This window comes from Bos javanicus, chromosome 4 (genome assembly GCF_032452875.1).
Source record: "Bos javanicus breed banteng chromosome 4, ARS-OSU_banteng_1.0, whole genome shotgun sequence".
NCBI lineage: Eukaryota > Metazoa > Chordata > Mammalia > Artiodactyla > Bovidae > Bos > Bos javanicus.
In genome coordinates, this window is record NC_083871.1 from 64,504,482 (window position 1) to 64,527,858 (window position 23,377).

At 43.8% G+C, this 23,377-nt stretch overlaps 1 protein-coding gene across 1 annotated transcript in view; it reads right to left on the reverse strand.

Moving 5' to 3' along the window:
• Positions 1-18,142, reverse strand: part of FKBP9 (FKBP prolyl isomerase 9) — a 43,523-nt gene extending 25,381 nt beyond the window's left edge. Inside the window, exons 1-4 of the mRNA XM_061414169.1 lie at positions 17,750-18,142; positions 3,863-4,008; positions 3,125-3,314; positions 2,690-2,835 (exon numbers count right to left, since the gene is read on the reverse strand). Coding sequence (XP_061270153.1) covers positions 2,690-2,835; positions 3,125-3,314; positions 3,863-4,008; positions 17,750-17,982 — 715 coding nt within the window. The 5' untranslated portion in view covers positions 17,983-18,142. The remainder of the gene's footprint in view (positions 1-2,689; positions 2,836-3,124; positions 3,315-3,862; positions 4,009-17,749) is intronic.
• Between the last annotated feature and the right edge of the window lie 5,235 nt (positions 18,143-23,377).

The window sequence follows — 23,377 nt, forward strand, 5'->3', positions numbered from 1 at the left end:
AGTAAGGTCTCTGCTTTTTAATATGCTGTCTAGGTCAGAAACAATTGAAGCGACTTAGCAGCAGCAGCAGGAGAAGGCAATGGCAACCCACTCCAGTACTCTTGCCTGGAAAATCCCATGGACGGAGGAACCTGGTAGGCTGCAGTCCATGGGGTCGAGAAGAGTCGGACACGACTGAGTGACTTCACATTCACTTTTCACTTTATGCATTGGAGGAGGAAATGGCAACCCACTCCAGTGTTCTAGCCTGGAGAATCCTAGGGACGGCGGGGCCTGGTGGGCTGCCATCTATGGGGTCGCACAGAGTCGGACACAACTGAAGTGATTTAGCGGCAACAGCAGCAGCAGCTAGGTTGATCATAACTTTTCTTCCAAGGAGCAAGTGTCTTTTAATTTCATGGCTGGAGTCACCATCTGCAGTGATTTTAGAGCCCAAAAAATAAAGTTGGTCACTGTTTCCATTGTTTCCCCATCTATTTGCCATGAAGTGATGGGACCAGATGCCATGATCTTCGTTTTCTGAATGTTGAATTTTAAGCCAACTTTTTCACTCTCCTCTTTCACTTTCATCAAGAGGCTCTTTAATTATTCTTCACTTTCTGCCATAAGGGTGGTGTCATCTGCTTATCTGAGGTTATTGATATTTCTCCTGGCAATCCTGATTCCAACTTGTGCTTCATCCATTCCAACATTTCTCATGATGTACTCTCCATATAAGTTAAGTAAGCAGGGTGACAATATACAGTCTTGACATACTCCTTTCCCAATTTGGAACCAGTCTGTTGTTTCATGTCCAATTCTAACTCTTGCTTCCTGACCTGCATACAGATTTCTCAAGGGGAAGGTCAGGTGGTCTGGTATTCCCATCTCCTTCAGAATTTTCCAGTTTGTTGTGATCCACACAGTCAAAGGCTTTGGCATAGTCAATAAAGCAGAAATAAATGTTTTTCTGGAACTCTCTTGCTTTTTTGATGATCCAGTGAATGTTGGCAATTTGATCTCTGTTGCCTCTGCGTTTTCTAAATCCAGCTTGAACATGGGAAGTTAATGGTTCATGTACTGTTGAAGCCTGACTTGGAGAGTTTTGAGCATTACTTTGCTAGCATGAGAGATAAGTACAATTGTGCGGTAGTTTGAGCATTCTTTGGCATTGCCTTTCTTTGGGATTGGAATGAAAACTGACCTTTACAACTTTATTGAGATTTAATTCCCATACAATTCACCTACTTAAATTTATGCCTGGATAGCTGAGCAGAATGTCAAAGTATAAAGCATTTAAAAATAACTATTTTAAATAAACTATTCTAAATATTTAAATTAGCAATTATTTGTTTAAAATAAATGAATAACAGTCCTCACATCAGGCTAGGCATCTCTTTTTATCTGGTTCATTGTATGCATGTGGATGAAGACAAAAGGATTTGAAAGTCAAAGGGAATGAACTTCTACTAGCCAAGGATGACAAAATTTGAGTATCAATAAGATAATAACATATCTTGAGGAGGGGAGAATTAAGATATATTTACAGTAGCTGTTTTCAAGCTGCTTTGTTCTTCTTTTAGAAGGTTTTTAAAGAAACTTCCTGCAGATCCTAAGTACCAAAAGTGGAAGTCAACAGGAGAGAAGGCTCCCCTCTCCTGCTCTGTATACAGACCTAGGGCCAGGAAACATAGCTTGGAAAACATTATATTAGGGGGTTATTAGAAGTTGGGTACCACTATCAGTAAACTTCTTAAATAGCATCACATTTTCGTTTCTTTTTTTTTTTTTCTTGGCCACACTGCTCGGAGGCTTGTGGAATCTTAGTTCCCTGATGAGGGATGGAACCTATGCCTCCTACAGTGGAGGCTTGAAGCCCTAACCATTGGAATGCCTCCAGGAATGCCTCATTTCTATTCTTAACTACATATATCAGTTTGTTTAAATGCCTGAAGGTCTCATTGTTGTGTCAGCTTGTCAGTGTGATTAAATGTGCCTGAAATTCAAACATGAGTAAGAAATTCTATCAGCTAGTAAATAGTTTACCACTTGCCTCCATAGTGAAACTACAAACTGGACACGAATTCAAATTAATGTATCCTCTAAAATTATATCAGTACTTTGCATTTATTCACATGGAACTAATGCCACAGGTAAAACCCATTAAGGAGGTACAAATCAGTGAAAAAAACCCGACAATTTTGGCAACATAAGCTGAATTTCTACCTTGATGGCTACAACCTTTAGACTATCTAATTCAAATCTCATTTCACAGAAGGGAAAACATAGGTTGGAGAGGTTGGTGCCTAAGGTTACAGCTTCTGAGGCAATGATAGACGACTTACTTAAGAACAAAAATGACCGTGAATAGATGGAGATTTCTTCATCTTAACCATCAGTCAGCAGATGACCTAGACTAGCACTGTCCACCAGAACTTCCTGCAGTGATTGGAGTGCCTGTCCAGTACAGTAGCTCTCAGCAACAAGTAGCTTTTAAGTACCTGAACTGTGGCAGTGTGACCAAGGTACAGAATTTAAATTTTTATTTAACTTAATTTAAATGTAAATAGCTAAATATAGCTGGTGACTACCCTATTGGACACTGCAAGTCTAGACCACAAGTTCTGGTGGGTTTCACACAGTAAGTTAAACCAACCACTGCAAAAGAAATAGACAGATGAGAGTAGCTTGAAGAATGGGAAGGACTTACCGTCTCCATCTTCTCCATAGGCCAGAAAAGGAGGAATGGTGATGATGCGTTTTTCTCCCACACACATCCCCAACAGCCCTTTATCCATTCCAGGGATCAGCCAGCCAATTCCCACATAGGTGTCATATGTTTTCATGCGATTGTGACTGAAAACCAATGAGAAAAGGGAGAAGTTCCATACCACGAGGGCACCTCTAACTCATCCTTCAAAAGATTTTTGTTAAAATTTGAGCTGATTTTTGGTCAGCTCAAACTCAGCTGACCAATGGATTCATACCCATCCCTGGAGAAAAGGCAGGTATACACCTTTGTTCCCAATCACAGAGCAGCTGGGAACGAGTCCCTTTCCTGGTTTTTCCAAGGCCATAAAAAGTGGATGCGACAGAAGGAACTAAGGGGCATTTCAATGGTACTAGTACAAATGGCAGGGCTTACCTCGAATCAAACAGTGTCCCGTCCAGGAATGTCCCGTTGTAGTGGTATCTTACAAAATCAGATACCTGGATGGTCCGAGGGCAACTGGGAGGCTTGAAGTAAGTGTGAATCTGAACCTGATCTTCCGAATTCCAAATATCCATCAGAAGTACATCAAAATGAAGCACTGAATCTGGGGGGATCACACCAGCTAGAAAATAAAGAGAGCTCACACTGAGAAGCTGCCGCCTTTCAAAGAAACACCAAGGATGCTGCCAAGGTGAATGGAAGTCAGAAGGGCTCAAGAGGTCACATACAATTCCAAAATGAGTGATGTTCCCTCCAAATGAAAAAAAAAAAAACAATTTTTTTTGGCCACACCCTGCAGCTTGTAGGATCTCAGTCCCTCAACCAGGGATTTAACCCGGACCACAGTAGTCAAAGTCCATTATTCCAACCACTAGCCAGCAGAGAACTCCCTCCCAGTGAAACTTAAAGAAAAAACAAAAATTTCCTCTCAACAAGAATAACATTCAGTATACCTGTGTTAATAACACTTCTTTCATATCTAGAATAAATAAACTGCAGATGAAATTTCAGCCGTGTGTGAGTGTTTACTGCTTCTCATTTTCCGCTACCTGAAGCTTCCAAAGACTCTCTATTCTGCCTGACTGAAGAGCCAGCAAATGTTCTGGTTGTGCCAGCAAATGTTCTGGTTGTTTCAGCAAATGTTTTCACAAGTACAGAACAAACACTTACAAACACCGTCACTTCCATAAGCCAGCTTTGGAGGGATCTTCACAAACCGTCTCTCATTTACACACATCCCAACCAGAGCTTGATCCATCCCTGCTATCAGCTGTCCTTTTCCCACGAACACGTTGAAAGTGGAGTCTCTGTCGTAGCTGGAGACCCAAACGGAAAGGAGAGAGAAGAGTATAAATAAGCCAACCTTAGTGAAGCCAACCTGTAAAAAAGTACCCATGGACACAGTGAGGTCCCTGCCAAGCAACAAACCTACAGATCTATTACTGATGCAGGCAATGTCTTCACTGGACAGTACTTGCAGGGTTGGGATTTTAAAATTACCTTGAATATTGCCAGCAAATCTAGTCAGTTAAGCATCGGCATAACTCTGTCTAGAAAAAAAGAGAGTAGGAAACGGCAACCCACTCCAGTATTCTTGCCTGAAAAATTACATGGATGGAGGAGCCTGATGAACTACAATCCAGGGGGGTCACAAAAGAGTTGGACATGACTTAGTGATTGAACTTGCACACACACAATGTATATCATTTTTACTGCTGTGTAAAGCAAATAAAGATCGTTCTCAAAATGTTATGGCTTAAATAATATATGTGTCAAGTTTGTGGCACAATAGCTTACCAATTCTTCCATTAAAAAAAGAATCACTTACTGCATTTCTATGCGATTGGTACCTAAGAGCAACATCACAGATACTAATGTGCAAATTAATACTAACTTTTTCAAATTTATTTTTTATTGAAGCAGAGTTGAATTACAATGCTGTGTTAATTTAATTAACAAAGTGATTAGCAAAGTGACTTAGTTATCCACACATGTGTGCATGCTCAGTCGCTCAGTCATGTCCGACTCTTTGCGACCCCATGGACTGCACCCTGTCAGGCTCCTGGAATTTTGCCTATGGAATTTTCCAGGCAAGAATACTGGAGCAGGTTGCCATTTCCTACTCCAGAGGATCTTCCCAACGGAGGGATAGAATCCACGTCTTCTGTGTCTCCTACACTGGCAGGGAGATTCTTTACCACTGAGCTACCTGGCAAGCCCATATATCTGTTATGTGGATATATATTCTTTTTCATATTTCTTTTCCATTATGGTTTATCACAGGATACTGAATCTAGTTCCCTGTACTACACAGTAGGACCTTGTTGTTTATCCATCCTATATATACACCAGTTTACATCTGCTAATTCCAAACTCCCACTCCTATCCTGTCCCACCCCCTTCCCCTTAGCAACTACCAGTCTATTTTCTAGGTCCCTGATTTTGTTTCTGTTACTAATTTTCCTTTATTTTCTTTTAAGTCACTAAATTAAACAAAGATGCAGTGTAGTGTAGCATGAAGGGCACTTGAACGCTCTCAATCTCAGTTTCTTCCACTGCAAAATGTGAGTGACAATAACAGCCATCAGAAGATCCATATAAGAATGTGAAAAGGGCTCTGAAAACCTCAGGATTATGCCAGTATTACTATACATAATTATTCCAGGTAATTGAAAGTCTGAAGTAATCTTTAAATCACTAATAAATGTGTTTTAAAGGCCAACCGGTGATGACCTGAAGTAGGAAAATAAATAATGGAATCATGGCTACAATCCAAGTTCTCATCCTCTTCAATGCCAAACTTAGCAGCAACAAGGGAGTGCCAATTAGGAGACTTTACTAGGGGCTTTGGGGAATATAAAAAATTCCAAGGCATGAATTTTGCCTATAGGGAGGTCTGGCGTGCTGCAATTCATAGGGTCGAAAAGAGTCGGACATGACTGAGCGACTGAACTGAACTGAACTGAACCTTATAAACTGGCAGAAACACCCACAGGGTTTTAGACACTGTGTTTAAGAAAATAACTACAGAGCTTGGTTTATAATAACGAAATGCTGGAAATAACTTAGAAGTCCAAGAGTATGGCACTGGTTGGATAAAAGACAAAGACATATAATAAATTCTCTATGGTCATTTAAAAATAAAAGATTTCTGCTATAATTATGTAATGTATAGCATTACAATACATGACTACAGTTAATAAAATACTGTATAGTGAATATAGTTAATGGTGACTATAGCTAATAATACTGTATTGCATTATTCAAAGCTGCTAAGAAAGTAAAATCCTAAAAGTTATCATAAGAAAAAAATTTTTGTAACTATGCATGGTGATGGATGTTAACTACACTTAGTGTGGTTTCTTGCAATACATACGAATATAAAATCGTTGTTTACCTAAAACTAACATAATGCTACATGTTAATTATACATCAATGAAAAATTTTTAAAGATTTTATTCATTGGCACAGAAAGACATACACGTGAAAAGAGCAGGTTACAGAGCCACATATAAAATAATCCAATTTTGAATTTACATATATAGATGCATATGAAAAATCCACAAGGTGAAACATGAAAATATTATCTATATTAATCTATGAGTACGAGATTTCAAGTGGCTTAATGTGTCTTCTCTTTAATTCTCTTAATTTCAAAATGATCATGGAATACAGTCAGCCCTCTGTATCCTCAATTTTCACTTCATGGATTCAACCAACTGGAAATTGAAAAAAAATTTTTTTCATTTCTGAAAGTTCCAAAAAGCAAACACTTAAATTTGTTGAACACTGGCAACCATTTACATAGCATTTACATTGTATTAGGTATTAGAAGATGGAGAAGGCAATGGCACCCCACTCCAGTACTCTTGCCTGGAAAATCCCATGGACAGAGCAGCCTGGTAGGCTGCAGTCCATGGGGTCACTAAGAGTCAGACACGAGTGAGCGACTTAGCAGCAGCAGCAGCAGGTATTAGAAGTAATCTAGAAATGATTTAAAGTACACAGGAGGATGTGCCTTGGTTACATGCAAATACTACACCATTTTATATAAGGGACTTAAGCACCTGAGGCTTTTGGTATCCAAAGGGGTCCTGGAACCTGACACCTGCGGATACCGAGGGACAACTGTGCTTGTAGAATAAATCTTAAGAGCTGTTGGAATTCACCTCATTAGGACGTGCTGCTCTTCTTTGTAAATTACTTCTACATTTTTCTTATTTTCCCCAATGATCAGCTTGGGAGAGCAGCATGGTCCACCTCACCACCCATCAGAGCAGCTTTGTCAGATCTGTCCCCTCCTTCCCTTTCTCCTCCTAGTTTTATAGTCCATTTTACCACCTTCTTTTCCCCAAGGTTGGTGAACAGAAAGCAAACGTCCAAGTTCTGGCTAACAAGCCAGAGGACAAAAGCGCATGATCAGCTTTGTGACCAAGTGGCTCTACATCTCCACCCTCTATTTCCAGGAGAAATAAACAACCACCCTCGGAATGCCAGCTCTCCAATTTCACTTGGCTGGGATCTTGCCACACCCTGAACCGTCATCAAACTGGAGGGTTTAGGTTAACAATGGACCAGAATTTAGGCTTCAAAAGCTTCCCAGGCACAGAACATGTGCAAACAGCAACAATGCACAAGCTGGAAACTTTATATTTTTCATTCACAGAACCCAAAAGTAATGAGAGTTTTTAATAATAACTACTATTTAGAGAGTATTTATTGTGTGTCTGGCCCAAGGGCAACTAAGCTTTTCTATATGTGCTAAGTCGCTTCAGCTGTGTCCAACTGTTTGTGACCCCGTGGACTGTAACCCACTAGGCTCCTCTGTCCATGGGATTCTCCAGGCAAGAACACTGGAGTGGGTTGTCATTCCCTTCTCCAGGGGATCTTCCCAACCCAGGGATTGAACTGGCATCTCTTATGTCTTCTGCATTGGCAGGGCAATTCTTTATCACTAGTGCCACCTGAGAAGCCCAAGCTTTTCTATACACTACCTCATTTAATCCTCATACAACACTTTAAGTATCAGGAAGTACTGATACTCAGGTCCCCTGAAGTTAAAAAAATTTCTCAAGCTCACAAAATTAGCCAAATGAGAAAAAAAAGTTAGAACCCAGGACTGTCCAAGTTTCACCTTCCAGGCACAGAGCCTCCCTAGATGGTGTATAAAAACTAGTGTGGCCTTATGGCATTAATTTACTCATTTGATAACAGTCAAGAAGATCCCTGGAGAAGGAAATGGCAACCCACTCCAGTATTCTTACTTGGAGAATCCCATGGACAGAGGAGCCTGCCAGGCTACAGTCCATGGGGTCCAAAAAAGTCAGACACGACTTAGCGACTAAACAATAACAGCCTAGCAACGTGCCCAAAACAAAAAACACCTTTCCAAAAGAAAATATATAACTTACATACGTTAGAAAGTAACAAACAATGCAAGGCCAGTTTTGTCTACTGCTGAAAACTCTGACCATCTGGAAAAATAAATCGTTCTGAGCAAGTCTGTGCTGATTACTCCGACTAGCACAAATTCATGTGCAGGGTCCTGCCAGGAGCTGGTCATGAAAATTGTTTCTGCAACCACTGGAATTAGCACTTATTCAGCCTGTCCCAGTATCTGGCTGTTTTGCAGATGCTCCAGTCAAGGTCCTGCAGAAAACAGATGATATGCCCAAAGTAGACAGCTCCAGGGCGCTGTGTGCAGGATGCAGAGAAACATTAAGGGCCAGTGCAGTAGCTCTGGGGACAAGTAGGGAGTGCAGTTGTCACACCCAGGCCTGAAGGATCCAGGGACAGACAGGGAGCTCAGAGCACCTGACAGAAGCTAAGCTAGGACCTTTGGTTTAGGAACACAGCCTATGTGATGACTGTACAGGCAGGAAGTCAGAGGAATAAATACCTCCACCTCAGCCTCCCTACTCCCTCTGATCTGCTGATGTCCCGTTGGCTGAACCCAACTAGAAGCCAGACTACAAGGGGGTCACTGATATAACCCATATTATGCACACGTGGTCCATACAGGTCAACCTCCCAGAGCAAAAAGAAGTGGAACTGGGGGAACGGGGACCTAGAAAGGCAAATGGAAATTATCCAGAATGGGACTTCCCTGATGGTTAAGACTCCACCTTCCAATGCAGGAGACATGTACTCGATCCCTGATAGGGGAACTAAGACCCCACATGCTACAGGATGTGGCCCCCAAAAAAGTTATTTTAAAATGGAAATTATCCAGCACATCCAATACCCCCCTTTCCTCTCCACCAGCTTATTTTTTCTCCCCTGATCATTCACTCCTGTAGACCCTTTGATTGCTGACACTTCTATCTTCCTCTGCCCCCAGTGGGGATTGGGGTGGCTGCAGCACCCTCCAGTGATGCTCTTCAAGATGATTAGCCCAAGGACCACTAAGACAGAAGCCATCACCTAACACCCATCATCTTCAACTCACTCAGCTGCTGCACACAAGCACATATCGTCCTGTGCTTATTCCTCAGGACAGGTAACTAACTACCCCTGTGGCTGCGTTCTTAAAGCTCCCACACTGGAGCTCAATTTCTGAATGTAGGTTTCAATCTGTAGTGAGGATGAACTTTAAAAAGAACACACAGCAAACTGAACACCCTCCTCAGCTTCTCTTTTTTAAAAAGAACTTAGAAAACCAGTGCAGGGACCCTTGTTGTCAAAAGGTGGCAACATTTTGGAATATGGAAAGGGAACGAAAGAGCAGAAACTGATGTAGAAGGGAAGAAACAGAATCTAGGTGTATACAAAAGGGGATATGGCCAAAGGTAGACGCCGTGTGCTGCCCAGAGGTTGCAGAGTGAAAGACGAGCAAGAGGGCAGAAGGAAACTTGAAGTTTGAAAGTCAGAATTCAGAACAGCTACACCTCACTGCAAGCCCCTTCCCAACTCCTGTCGCTTAGCAATCATAATTTTTAGTTTTACGGAAATTATGTAACTGCTTTTAAAACTCAGTATATGTGCATTTATTTTAAAATTAATTTTAAAACTTTTTGCCAAAAATTGACATACACATACACTACCTGTGGTTGAGATTATTCTGATCTCAGATGCAGAAGCAAAGTTAAAATGGCCATTACAAAAGGGAAGAGAATATGGCCCTACGGTTAGCAGAGCTGAAGCCCTGATTAATGATAAAAGGAAAAGACAGCTTGCTCTAAATGCCAATTTTAGATTTAGTTTAGACAAATGACAACTGGATACATTACTCCTCTCACATCTTTACTGAGGTATAATTGACAAAAAGTGTACATATTTAAGTGGTGTACACTGAAATCATTGCCACAATTAAACTAATTAATATATCCATCATCTCACATAGTTACCATTTTCTTTTTTAAAATTTTATTTATTTCTTTGACTGTGCCAGGTCTTAGTTTTGGCATGCAGGATCTAGTTCCCCAACCAGGGATTGAACACAGGCCCCCTGCATCAGGAACTCAAAGTATTATCCACTGTACCACCAGGGAAGTCCCTTCTTTCTCTTTTTGTGGTAAGGACATTTAGTTTTACCTTTTTAGTAAAAGGTATACTTACGTCAAGTATACAATACAGTGTTATTAACTATATTCACATTGCTTCACATTAGACTGAATAAATTTGTCTTGAACATTAAAGAGACTGCCATATTTTGAGAATTCAAAACAGGAGGGAAACAAGTTAATAAAGAGCCAGTCCAATGGGCACAGGAACCACCTGCTGGTATTTCAGAATCTCTCAGATGGGTGGTCACCTGGGATACAAGGACTGTGGTCCTTGCCCAAGCCCTTGGTGAATAAGACCCATGAAATGCTCAAAAGCAGAAACTCATCTCCTAGCTGGATGCCTAATCCTGGGATGACGCAGGCGAGATTCAACACCCTCCCAGGCTGAATTCCACCACTGAGCTTGGGCCCACCTCAGAAGTGAGGAGGCCAAATCTGATGTTTCTGCCTCCCACCCCTGCTCCCCACACTTCTTACTCCTAAAGGTGACTCTGGGCTTCCTAGACGCTCCAACAAGAGTATCTCCCTCAAACAACCATCTCTACCAGCAGCTAATGAGCCCTGGCAGAGGAGAAAGGCAAGCTATTAATGATCTACCCAGATGGAAAAATGAGAGGAAGAGAAAGAAGATGAGAGAGAAAAGAGGAGCGAGTAGGAACAGAAATAGTGCACCTATTCACACCTCCATGGAGGGTCAGACCTTGACCTGTGAGCAGTTGGCTTTGACAGTCTTTGGTGTATTAAAATATCATTAAAAGAAAAACTTCGCAAAGGAAAGTAAAATCATTATACTGCTATTGTAGATTTTTGTTTTTAAGCAACTGCACAAGTTAAAATGTCAGATCTCTAGAAATAATTCTTATTTCACACAAGTTCTCAGCCCAGTAAAATGTGGTAGTAGTTGGTGGTTTAGTCATTAAGTCATGTCCAACTCTTATGACCCCATGGACTGGGGCCCACCAGGCTCCTCTGTCTAGTCCACAGGATTTCCCCGGCAAGAATACTGGAGTGGGTTGCCATTTGCTTCTCCAGGGGAATTTCCCAGCTCAGCGATGGAACCCATGTCTCTTGTATTGGCAGGCAGATTCTTTACCATTGAGCCACCTGGGAAGCCCTTCAGTAAAATATAGCCAACTTCAGTAATCAATACGAATGTATCACTGCTTGCAATGATGCCCAAATGAAATTAAAAGCAATGCCATTAAGTCTTAAAAAAAACACATTTATTTATTTATCTGGCTGCACCAGGTCTTAGTTGTGGCACTTGGGATCTTCGATCTTAGTTGTACACAGAATATTTAGTTGCAGCATGTGGGAGCTAGTTCTCTGACCAGGGATCAAACCCAGGTCGAGCAGAGTCTTAGCCACTGGACCACCAGGGAAGTCCTAATGCCACAGAGGACATTAAGTCAGGCTACCAATGACTGCATAAGACTCTAGTTAAGAAGAATGAAAAAGAAGAGCTTTACCTCAAGTTATTAAAACTGCACTGGGCAGCTTCTCTTTCTTTATGTGGCTTTTCCATAGGAAGGTTTCCCATATAGATCCACACTTTATTTTTTTTTATGATTTTATTTGTTTATTTATTTTTGACCGTGCTGGCTCTTCATTGCTGCCTAGGTTTTTCTCTAGTCGCAGAGAGCGGGGGCGACTCTTCATTGCAGTTTGAGGATTTCTCATTGCAGTGGTTTCTCTGTTCCAGAGCACGGGCTCTACAGGCTGCGGGTTTCAGGAACTGCGGGACATGGGCTCAGTAGTTGTGCCTCCCAGGCTCTAGAACACAAACTCAGTAGTTGTGGTGCTCGGGCTTAGTTGTTCCGAGGCATGTGAGATCTTCCCAGATTCAGGATCAAACCCGTGTCTCCTGCATTCGCAGGCAGATTCTTTACCACTAGGTCAACCAGAGAAGCCCCAGATCCACACTTTAAATGCTTCCCACCTAAGAGAGGGTGCCCTGACCTGACCAGTCTCCCTGCCACCACTTAGCCCCTTAGATCCACCCTGACACCATCCAAGGTACTGCCCAGCCCTCTGGCTCCTCTCTGAGATCCCATCCTGCCTAAAGAATAAGATAACACTCTTTCACTTAACACCTGACTTTATACACACAGCCAGGGTGAGGGAGTTGAGGGTGAGAACTGGTTCCCAAAGGGACCAATGAAATGGGAGAAATTCTGGGAATGTGGAATTGAGACAGATTCCAGTTAGTCAGCATAACTGGACCCAAGAGGCCATGTATGTGGCACAGAAAGCCTGCTGGAGCTCTCTCAGGGAGGAGGGGGCTTGGAATCAGCCTCTCTGCAGTCCATCAGAGAGATACAGAAAGTCACCTCTGCTCACAGTTCTGGATCCTCAGGAGGAATGGATGATCCTTCCAATAAATTCCCTCCTTTTCTCCTTATGCCAGCTAGAATGGGTTTCTGGGCCCTCCCCACTCCTTGACTTGAGGGTAGGGATTTTTAATAGATTTTGTTCTTTTAGGGCAGTTTTTCATTTTTGTTTTGCTTTAGAGCAGTTTTGAGTTCACAGAAAAATTGAGTGGAAGATACAGAGATTTCCCATATACCCCCTGCCTGCACCCAGTGCCACATACACATACATAGCCTCCTCCATTATCAGCAGAGTGTATCACCAGAGTGGTACATATGTTATAATCGATGACCTGCACTGACATGTCATTATCACTGGAAGTCCATAGCTTTTACTTCAGGGTTCACTCTTGGTGATATATATTCTATGCGTTTGGATAAATGTAAAATAACATGTATCCACCATCAGAAGCAGGGACTTTTGTCTGTTTTCTCTCTCCTACATCTTAGCAACTAGAATAGTAGGTATTCAATAAATATTTGTTGAATAATGAATATATAAAATGAAGCTGACCTCCATTATGAGTTTATGATTCTTTTAGAGCAATGGTTCTCAAAATGTGGTCCTAGACCACACCATCAGCATCATCTAGGGACTTGTTAGACATACAGATTCTCAGGCCCCATCCCAGACCTACCTAATCAGAAACTGTGTATAATAAGCTCTCCAGGTGATTCTGATGCATGTACAGTTTGAACACCACTGGGTCCAAGCATCTACAACTCTATAATACCCAACAGGGCATGTAGTGGGCACACGGTAATACGTATTATTACTTTTTAAAAAATATTTATTTATTTGTCTGCACCAGGTCTTAGTTGCAGCACTCGGGATCTTGAATCTGCATTGCAGCATGCCCAATCTTTAGTTGTGGCATGTGAACTCTTAGCTGCAGACTGCGGTATCTAGCTCCCCACACAGGGATCGAACCCAGGCCCCCTGCATTGGGAGCATGGAGTCTTAACCACTGGACCACCAGGGAAGTTCCTACAGTAACCTTTACTGAATGTATAGACTTTAGGGGCCTGTAGACAGGCCTGAAGGCTGTGACCAGGATGCTGGTTTTGCCTGCTAAAGATAACAGGAACATGTTAAACTTCAGTCCCTTACTACTTGGAATGCTATGGAACTCTTCAAAAGCTGACTCAAGAGTGGTGGACAAGGAGCTCCCAAGGACTGAAGGGTGAGAGCAGGAGCCCTCTCCAGAAACCTGCTGCCGGGAAACTGCCGTCTTCTCCTTCAATCTAGAGCAGTAGCCATAGAGCAAGCTAACAAGCCCGAGGAGGCTCCAAAATAAAATGAAACCATGCCCAAGCCAGCGACCAAGGGCTGATGGGCTGGGCCTCCTGGCAACTGCAAATGCCCATAAGCTGAAAAGACACCAACTGCCCCCAAGTGCCAGGCACAGATGCAGGAAGAATGCTCTGTGGAAAGAAAGGCCCTTTGTGTTTTATGACTCTGGTCAGACTGACAGCCATCATTTTCTTCTGGGCCAAACCTCCAAATTAACAGCCAAAGCCCAAAGCTCCTAGACTTCTCCTTCCCTAAGCTCTTTGTGATGGACAGGGAAGCCTGTCCATCTTCCCTGGTGACGCACCGGGAGGCACAGGGTGATGGACAGGGAAGGTACCACATCTGCCCTCGGTGACGGACAGGGAAGCCTGGCGTGCTGCAGTCCATGGGGCTGCAGAGAGTCAGACACGACTGAGCAACTGAACTCAACTGAAGCTCTTTGTGAAGGAATAGCAAAGGAATGCTCTAATATACTTCATAAATTCCCAAAGGAATGGAGGCTCTAGAAGGAAACACAATAATCAGTCACCTACTGTGTACCCTGCTTCCACCATTCCATTGTCTGCACTGCAACCACGGGGACTTTTGTATAATAAAATGCAGTTCTGGTCTCTCACGCCCGTGATTAACTCTTCAATGGCTTCCCATTGTCCCTAGACAAAGACCAAACTCCACAGCCAGGCAGAGGAGAGCTCTCAAAAGTTGACCCTGTCTCTCTGACCTCCTTTCACCTTCTCTTTTTCCCTTCCTGTCGCCCCTCTACGCCCACTCCAAGCTCGGGCCATACTAAGCAGCTTTCACATGCCCCCTCTTCCAGGCCTCTGCATATGCTCTTCCCTCCACCACTCACGCCTTTTCTTCCCCACCCCCACCCCCAGCCCTCATCCCTCAGTTCCTCCTGGTAAATTTTAATCCTCCTCAGATTTTATTCCTGCTGTCCCAGAACTTCATCTTGACCAGCCCCCAACCAGGCACACATACAGACACACACACCAACTTCCCAGGTGGCACTAGAGGTAAGGAACCCACCTGCTAATACAGGAGATGCAGGAGACACAGGTTGATCCCTGGCTCTGAAAGATCCCCTGGAGAAAGGAATGGCATCCCACTCCAATATTCTTTCCTGGGAAATCCCAAAGACAAAGGAGCCTGGTGGGCTATAATCCATGGGGTCGCAAGGAGTCGGACACAACTGAAGTGACTTAACACACATCCTAGAACTCCATCCTGACCAGTCCCACAACCAGACACAAACACACCAATACACACAACATATAGTTAAACTTTCTGGGTGGTTCCAAAGCTCCTTGCCATTCTTCCATCATACACGAGTGGACTACAGACTATAAACATGAGACTCTGGCACTAAACTGCCTAGATTCGAGGCCCTACTACACCACTTAGTAATTATCATCTTGGGTAAATTACTTGAACTTTCTGAGCCCCGATTTCTTCATGTGTAATGAGATGGTGTTGTATTGTGAGGTTAAAAGAATTCAGTGTAGTTCATATATGTAAAGGCACAAGGTAAGAACTATCTGTGAATTCTATGTGAGAGACAGAAGTGTGTGCTATTATTCTTTCTGTACTTAACACAGTGTACAATTGTCTGGACAATAGCCAGAGTGCAGGGAGGGAACACCATCCTCAGAGGCAGACACTGCATACACATTTGCAGAATGGATGACAGCTCATCTGTATTTCCACTGTCCGTGGGTCAGGAAGATCCCCTGGAGAAGGGAATGGCAACCCATTCTAGCATTCTTGCCTGGGGAACTCCATGGACAGTGGAGTTTGGCAGGCTACAATCCATGGGGTTGCGAAGAGTCGGACATGACTGAGCAACTCTTTCTCTTTTCGCTTTTACATTGCCTCACAGTAGCTGCCATTCTAGCAGGTAGAAAGTATTAGATGATTTGTTCCAGTGGGAATTATTAATTAACATCAGCATAAGAAGGAAAGCCTTAACTATTTTCTAACTAGTGAAGCAAAAGAAGATATACAAATGGCCAATAAACTCATGAAAAGATGTGCAGCATCATTGACCATTTGAGATTCATGAATCAAAACCATAATGACCTACTATTTCATATCCACTAGGATGGCTATAATCAAAAAGGCATACAAGTGTTGGTGAGAACATGGCGAACCAGGAACTCTCATATACTGCTGTGGGATTGTAAAATGGTGCAGCCACGTTTGAAAACAAGTTTGGCAGTTCCTAAAAAAGTTAAACATAGTTACCATAGGACCTAGCAGTTCCACTTCTAGGCATATATCCATAAAAGATGAAAACATACATCCACACAAAACCTAGTATGTGAATGTTCATAACATTATTATTCATAATAACCAAAAAGTGTAAATAACTCAAAAGCCCATCAGCTAATTAATAGATAAAATATGATATGGAATATTATACAGCCATAAATAGCAATAAAGAGCTGATACATGCTACAGCATAAATGAACCAACCTTATGTGAAAGAAACCAAACCCAAAGGCTGCAAATGACAAGATTCCATAAAAAGACAGAAAGAAGATTAGTGGTTACCTAGACCTGGAGGGGAAGAGAGTGATTGCTGATGGCTTTCTTTTTTTGGAGTGTGGAAAATATTCTAGAATTAGAGAGTTGTGACGATTTTCACAACTCTGTGAATATACTAAAAAAAAAAATTGAATCATACACTTTAAATGGGTGAATTGTATGGAACGTAAATTATATCTCAATAAACCTGTATTAAAAAGAAGCAACTGAAACAATATGAGAATGAATATTTCTCAGTGCTTGCTATGTGCTACATCAAATACTAACCAGCTTTTGTATATACACTCACTGGAATTTTTTAAAAGGCAAGACTAAGAGTACCTTTTAAAAGATAACCTCACGAATGAGCTTAGCCCCGCCTCAAGCACAAAGCAGATACTAACAAATTGTTCTCTTTACTTAGCCTGGTGATTCACGAAGAGAAGTGTGGACACAGACCTAGGACCGTAACAAAGTCTGGGGAAGGAGAGCAGCTTGGAGCTGGAGAAGGGGCCTGTTAACCCTAATGCTAAACTGGGGAAGCTGGGAGAGGTGCTGTGATCTCGCTGCAGATTCAAGGGCAGGAACTGTGGACACCGGCCATGGGGCAAAGCTGAGTGACTTGCTCTGGACGACCTCCTGCCTAGTGAGTTTTTCTTAAGGCCATAAGGGGAGGGCGGTAGTTAATGGGCACAAATCCTGGACTTGGATTATTCGGGTTTCAAAACGATCTCGCTTAAACAAGTTTCTCAGCCTCCATGGACTCAAGTTATCTCACTGGCAAAATAAGGGTAATGATAATACCTACACAGAAAACTGTAGTTAAGAATTAAATAAATTCGTTATATGGAAACCACTGAGAACTACCCTGTAACAACTGTAACAATCCATAAATGTTAGCGGCTGTCGCCACCTCCATCATCATCATCATCGAGAGGCATGAATGACTTGACACTCAAGGGCCTTGCCGGAAGGAACAGTCAAGGGAGACAGACAGGCGGACACTAACATTTACTCTCGGGGGTCGGCTAGGGGGCTAGCTCTTTACGAAGATTTCGCGCGTGTTACTGCGCAGGGCGGAGGAGTGGGTGGTCTGCGCCAACCCCGCTGCGCAAGTTCCCAGGATTCCAGCCCACCAGGCGAGCAAAAGGGCCGGCAGGCTCCAGGGCCCCCGCAACCCCCAGGCTGAAGGGATGAAGGGTCGGGGAAGCTTTGGGGTGAGAATAGGGAAAGGGAGGAGCGGGGGTTCGAGGGGCGGAGCTGGGGGAGGTCCGTCGGGAGGGAAAGGCCTGTCCGGAGACCGGGAAGCGGGAAAACGGGCGCTGCAGCCTCAGAGGTCCGGCTGGCGCGCGGGGCGCGGTACCTGGAGTCGAACTTTTGGCCGTCGGGGAACGTCCCCACGTAGTGGTAGCGCACGAAGTCGCCGCTGCGCACGGTGCGCGGACACTCCTCGGGCACGAAGCGCCGCTCGATCTGCAGCTCCGAGTCCGAACCCAGTCCCAGGCCCGCCACAGGGGCCGCCTGCCCGGTCACCCAGAGAAGCAGCAGGAGCAGCGGCGGCGGCGGGGGCCGCCAACTCCGGGCCCTGATAGCCATCGGGGGCGAGGAGAGGAGGGGGCGCGGCGGGGAGCCGCGAGGGCGCACGGAGCTCGGGCGGCGCGGTTCGGGCCTGGATGTGCGGCGGCCTTTGCAAACGTGGAAAAGACTCCCGGCTCTCCCCGGGCGGCAACAGCCACCCCTCTCTCCCGCCCCCCGGCCCCCGGCCCCCGCCCCCCGGCCACATCCGAGGGAGGGGAGGAGCCGCGGCCGCGCGCCAGGCCAGCCCTGCTGCGCCCTGCGCCGCCCGAGCGGGTCCGGTCCAGTGAGCTGGCCAGCCCGGGGAAGAGGCGGGCCTTCTGGAAGTTCAAAGGGACCAGTCCCCGAGGGAGAAATCAAGAACTCTTTGGGATTGGGCTGCGATCTACAGTTAGAAGAGACTTTTCTGGCCCAGGCAAACCCGCGGATCTCTGCCTACCCCTAGAGACTCCGGATTTAGGGCCCCTAGAGGCTCCTACGTGGCCGCGGATCCAGTTACCCTTTGCTGATTTGGGAAGGGAGGAAAACTTCTTTTTAAAGAAACTTAGTTTCAAGGCTGGATTCTACGTTGAAACAGACTGAAGCCATCTTCGAGATTTCTTTCCCCAGGATTTTCTTTTAATACTTAGAGAAAGGGGAGACTCCATGACAGTTGCTCAGACAAACGTTTTAAGATGTTGTGAGTGATAATTATTAGCAAACATCCCACATGGTCCCACCCCTGTGACTAAGCTAGTTAAGACTTCACATTACAGACCCAGATTCTGTGGGAAAATTTACTAGAGTAGTTAAATGCGTTCTTAGTTTTGAATTGTTTGTTCTTATTTATTGAAACTTGGACTAATGAAAGCAAATCACCAAAGGTTTGTCAACTTGTTTGGGAAGCAAACAATCCCAATACCAAAACCTGGCAAAGATAGCAAGGGGGAGAAAAGCTGGTTACCAACCTAATCTCTAACTAGAAATGCAAAAATGCTAACAAATGGTGAGTAGATTGAATCCACCTTATTAAAGGGGAAAAAAAAAATGTGGACTATCTAGGTGACCTGCAAATTAAGTCAGTGTCCTCTGTAAGATGAAGATAAAATGTGATAATTTTTTAAAATTATAATTATTAGAGTATTATAGATTTTATTAGATCCAGGATCTAATGAGAAGCTACATGTAGCACTAAAGAAACGTCCATTATTCCTAATAGAGCTTATTTTATTGAAATAGAAAACCTGCTAATACAATTCAACCACCGGTAAGTTGAATTTGTGGTGATGACTTGCTTATTTCTATGTACTTTTCATTAGTTCTTTATGGTTTTTAATCACTCTGCCAGGTTTTACACAGAAACAAACCAAAAAGTCAGCCTGGTTCCAGTCAGGAATCTTGCACTCCCTTGTGACTGTGGGCAACACATGGCACCTAGCTGGGCCTCAGTTTCTTCATCTGCAAAATGAAGGGGTTGATTTCTAAGATTTCCAATCCTAAAATTCTGTGATCCTGTAAGAGAGGAGACACTCCAGCATGGAAAAGAAGACAGACACAGTCAGGCAGTGATTGCCACTTCCACTTTGCCTTGTAGTGCTTCCCAGTGGCTTGATTTCTAGTCATTCCTTTTATTTTATTTATTTATTTATTGGCCATGTTGCACAGCCAGGGATTGACCTTGGGCCCACAGCAGTGAAAGCAGTGTCCCCAACCACTGAACCACCAGGGAATTCCCTTGCTTTTCCTTTTTAAATGTTAATTATCGATCAAACAGTATGTGTGCTCTACAATGTCTCTTTAAATCCTAACCAACATTCTTTGAATTGGATTTCTGTAGCAATCTACCAAAGAGAAAATTTACCTCTTGGCATTACTGATAACATCAACCTAAGAACTGATAAAGTCAAGCTGAAATTTAAAAAAAGAAAAAAGATTTCCATTAAACTTCTGGGGGTGACATTGTGAGAACTGGCCAAGTTTAAAAACTGAATCCAGTCAAGAAGAGTCAACAGTAGACTAAAAGCTCAGAAAGGTAAAGATAGGGGGAAGAGGTAGGTTGGTGAGAGACAGGAACCAGAAAGAAGGGAAAGGTACTGGAACTTTTTAAAAGGGTGGGGGGAGAAGCAAGAAATATAGCAAGAAGGGAAAAATAGAAGATGAGAATCAGTGAGAGAACAGAGCCAAGGAACAAGAGGATGTGTGACACAATCAGAGGCAAGGACACAATAGGAGAAATATACAAAAGGTCTGAGGCCGGGATGGAGGTGTGGAGCATTCTGGAGGAAGAACTGAAGGGGGATTTGAAACAGGATCCGTCTGAATGAGTATCAGAAAACTAGGTTCTTTCTCAGTTCAGTTCAGTCACTCAGTCATATCTGAGTTTTTGCAACCCCATGGACTGACCGCAGCACGCCAGGCTTCCCTGTCCATCACCAACTCCCAGAGCTTGCTCAAACTCATGTCCATAGAGTCAGTGATGTTATCCAACCATCTTATCCTCTGTCGTCCCTTTCTCCTCCTGTCCTCAATCTTTCCCAGCATCAGGGTCTTTTCCAATGAATCAGCTCTTCACATCAGGGGGCCAGAGTGTTGGCGCTTCAAAGGTTCTTTCGATCCAGCTCCATACAAGAAGTTAGTGGGAAAATTACAAACATAATCTGGCAAGTAAAGCGGGGCACTAAAGAAAGAATTCCACTTTTCATTGAGCCTGAAATAAAGAAGGATTCATGCATGAATCAGATCTTCCAAAAGCAGTAAACCCTGGAGGCTAAGCTATGTAAGCTATTAACTTTAGCTTGGTACACACTGAGCTGGGGATAAAAGAGAAGGCCAGTATTCATCTGAACTGACCTGAGGCAAATGTGAAGTAGCAGTGTCTTCTCTCCCTTCCCAGGATTTTCCAAAAAATTCTCCCACCTTCAGTATTGGACAACACACCTGGAGTTGCCATGTGATTTGATGGAAAATCCTGGACTAGAAATCAGACTGACCTGCTTGTAGGGCCAGCCATCCCCCTATTCTCTGAGCATCACACTCCTTATTTGTAAGATGTCTTGCCTATCTCCATAGAGTTTCTGTGGATCAAGTGAAGCAGCTTAGGAGGGGTGGGAATCTGCAAAGTAATATGGAAATGTAAGGAATAACATTTATCTATGAGTAATAGAAAACTCAACTCAAAAATTACTTAACCCATGTGTACTATCTCTTAGAAGAGGAGGTCTGGATGGGAAGCAACTGCAGGAGTGGTTAATGAAGTGTCTCTAGAACAACCTCAGGTGTTCTGATGCCTTCTTGCCGGGGACCAGCCCCGGCTGATCCAGGGTATTCGAAGCGGGGACGGCGTCGGCGACCTATTTATTTAAATATTTTATCAAAGATATAAAGAGTGATAGGATGAGGATAGCTCAGTAGGAAAATTCAGTGGAGAAAAGAGGCCGAGTAGCTTGGTTTACGCCGGAGACCAATAAAACTTCAAGACAAGAAGTTTGCACCACTTACGTAGGCCGCAGGCGTCTTTCCGTTCTCCCAAAGGAGAGGAGACACTGAGGCCTCCCCGGTCGGATCTTAGAAGCCCAGGCATAATTAGCAAGCATGGCGGGTTCCGCGCTCCAGATGGAGACTCAGCCAGAATTTGGGAGAGCGAGCGACATGGGGAGACCAAGTTTCAGTGAACAAGGCCAGCACTTTATTTTCCAAAGTAGTTTTTATACCTTAAGTTGTGCGTAGAGGATAATGGGGGAAGGGGTAGAGTCAAGCAAGGACAGCAGTTCCTGGTCCTAATCGAAGCCAGGCTTTCAAACTAATCATATGCAAAAGTTCAGGTGAATTACATCATCTTCTGGCCAGGAGGCCTGTTAACATTTTAAGAAACTTATCTTTCTCTAAAGGTGATTATTCCAAAGTCAGGCACCAGCCTCCAAAAAAGCATTGGACAAAGCTGCATTCCTATATGGCAAAGGTGAGGTGGGCTCAATCAAGAAAAGAATTAACTCAAGGGTCCAAGGTTACAAACATTGAGGCTACTACTTACATTTCTATACACCCATTATATCAATCAATACACTGCCAAGGACACAGTAGGTAATGGGTATGGAGACTTAGCAGCAAACATTGGCTCAATAAGTGAAAAATGCTTCACCAATACAATTTCTAATCAATCTTTTAACTATTCAAAAGAATCTGTGTTTAGACAGTTTAGAACATCTCCTGCCTCTCACAGTTGGGAGGCTCTGAACAATCACATGTGGCCGGAAAAACCTATTCAGGCAGGCTCGAGGATTTCCAAAGGAGTTTGTAGGTTAAACACTGTCACACCCAGGAATTATTAACTGGAGCTATAAGCTAACTCTCTTTTTTCAGAGAGAGGTAGTGGGGGACAGGCCCCCGTAAAGTCAGAGGTGTAGGTGAAAGCACAAAGCATAAAGTAGGCAGACTCTGGTTTTGGAGGTAGATGCTCTAGAATTTCCAGGGAGACTCCTGAGGCTTGATCGTGCCTTTGCGTATGCCAAGCCTCCTTCCTCATGACCTTTGCCACGGGCGGAGCTTGCTCCCCGCACCTTCTTTTCCTTTCCTCCTCAGGGGTTTGCTGCTGCCCCTTGTGATTACAAGATGCCTGCCCTAGATCCAACTACCACCTACAGAGAACACCATCCTGAGGCAGAAAGGGGACCTTTTATCTTTCCAAGTATCATTTATTAAGAGCAAGGACAGCATTTCCAGAAACCCTCCCTCCTACAGCCCTCCCATCATGCCTCATTGACTGAAATTGCATCCCATGCCCATTGCTAATCTGTCAGTGGAAGAGAAACTGCATTACTATGATTGGTTTAAGACTAATTAAGATTCATTTCCAGAGAGGAGGGAAAGGGCCTCCACTGAAGTAGATGGCCACCTAAGCTTCTTGTACAAACCAGAGTGGTGTGAGCAAGGAAATGAAGGGGGAATGGCAATTGGTTTGTCAACTAGTTTTTTTGCCACAGATTGCTAATTATGTTAGCTGTCTCCCTTTACCCTTCCAAGCACCAAAGAAAACACATTGTCTGCAATTTTTCCTCCAATCCTATTGGTGACTAAATAGAATGCCAGTTGAAATGATTAGAAATAGGAGTTGCCTGGGGGTTCAGTGGTTAAAAATATGCCTGTCAGTGTAGGGGGACGCAGGTTCGATCCCTGGTCCGGGAAGATTCCATATGCAGTGGGGCATCTAAAGCCCATGCACCATAACTACTGAACCCACGTGCTGCAACTAGAGCCCGTACTCTGCAAGAGGAGCCACCACAGTGAGAAGCTCGTGCACCACAAGCGAGGATCCCTCACTCGCCACAACTAGAGAAAAGTCCAAGCACCATCAAAGACCCAGCACAGTCAGAAATAAACAAACATTTAGGGGGGGAAAAAAGGCTTCAAATCTATCCAGTAACACAGTCAGGACTAGATA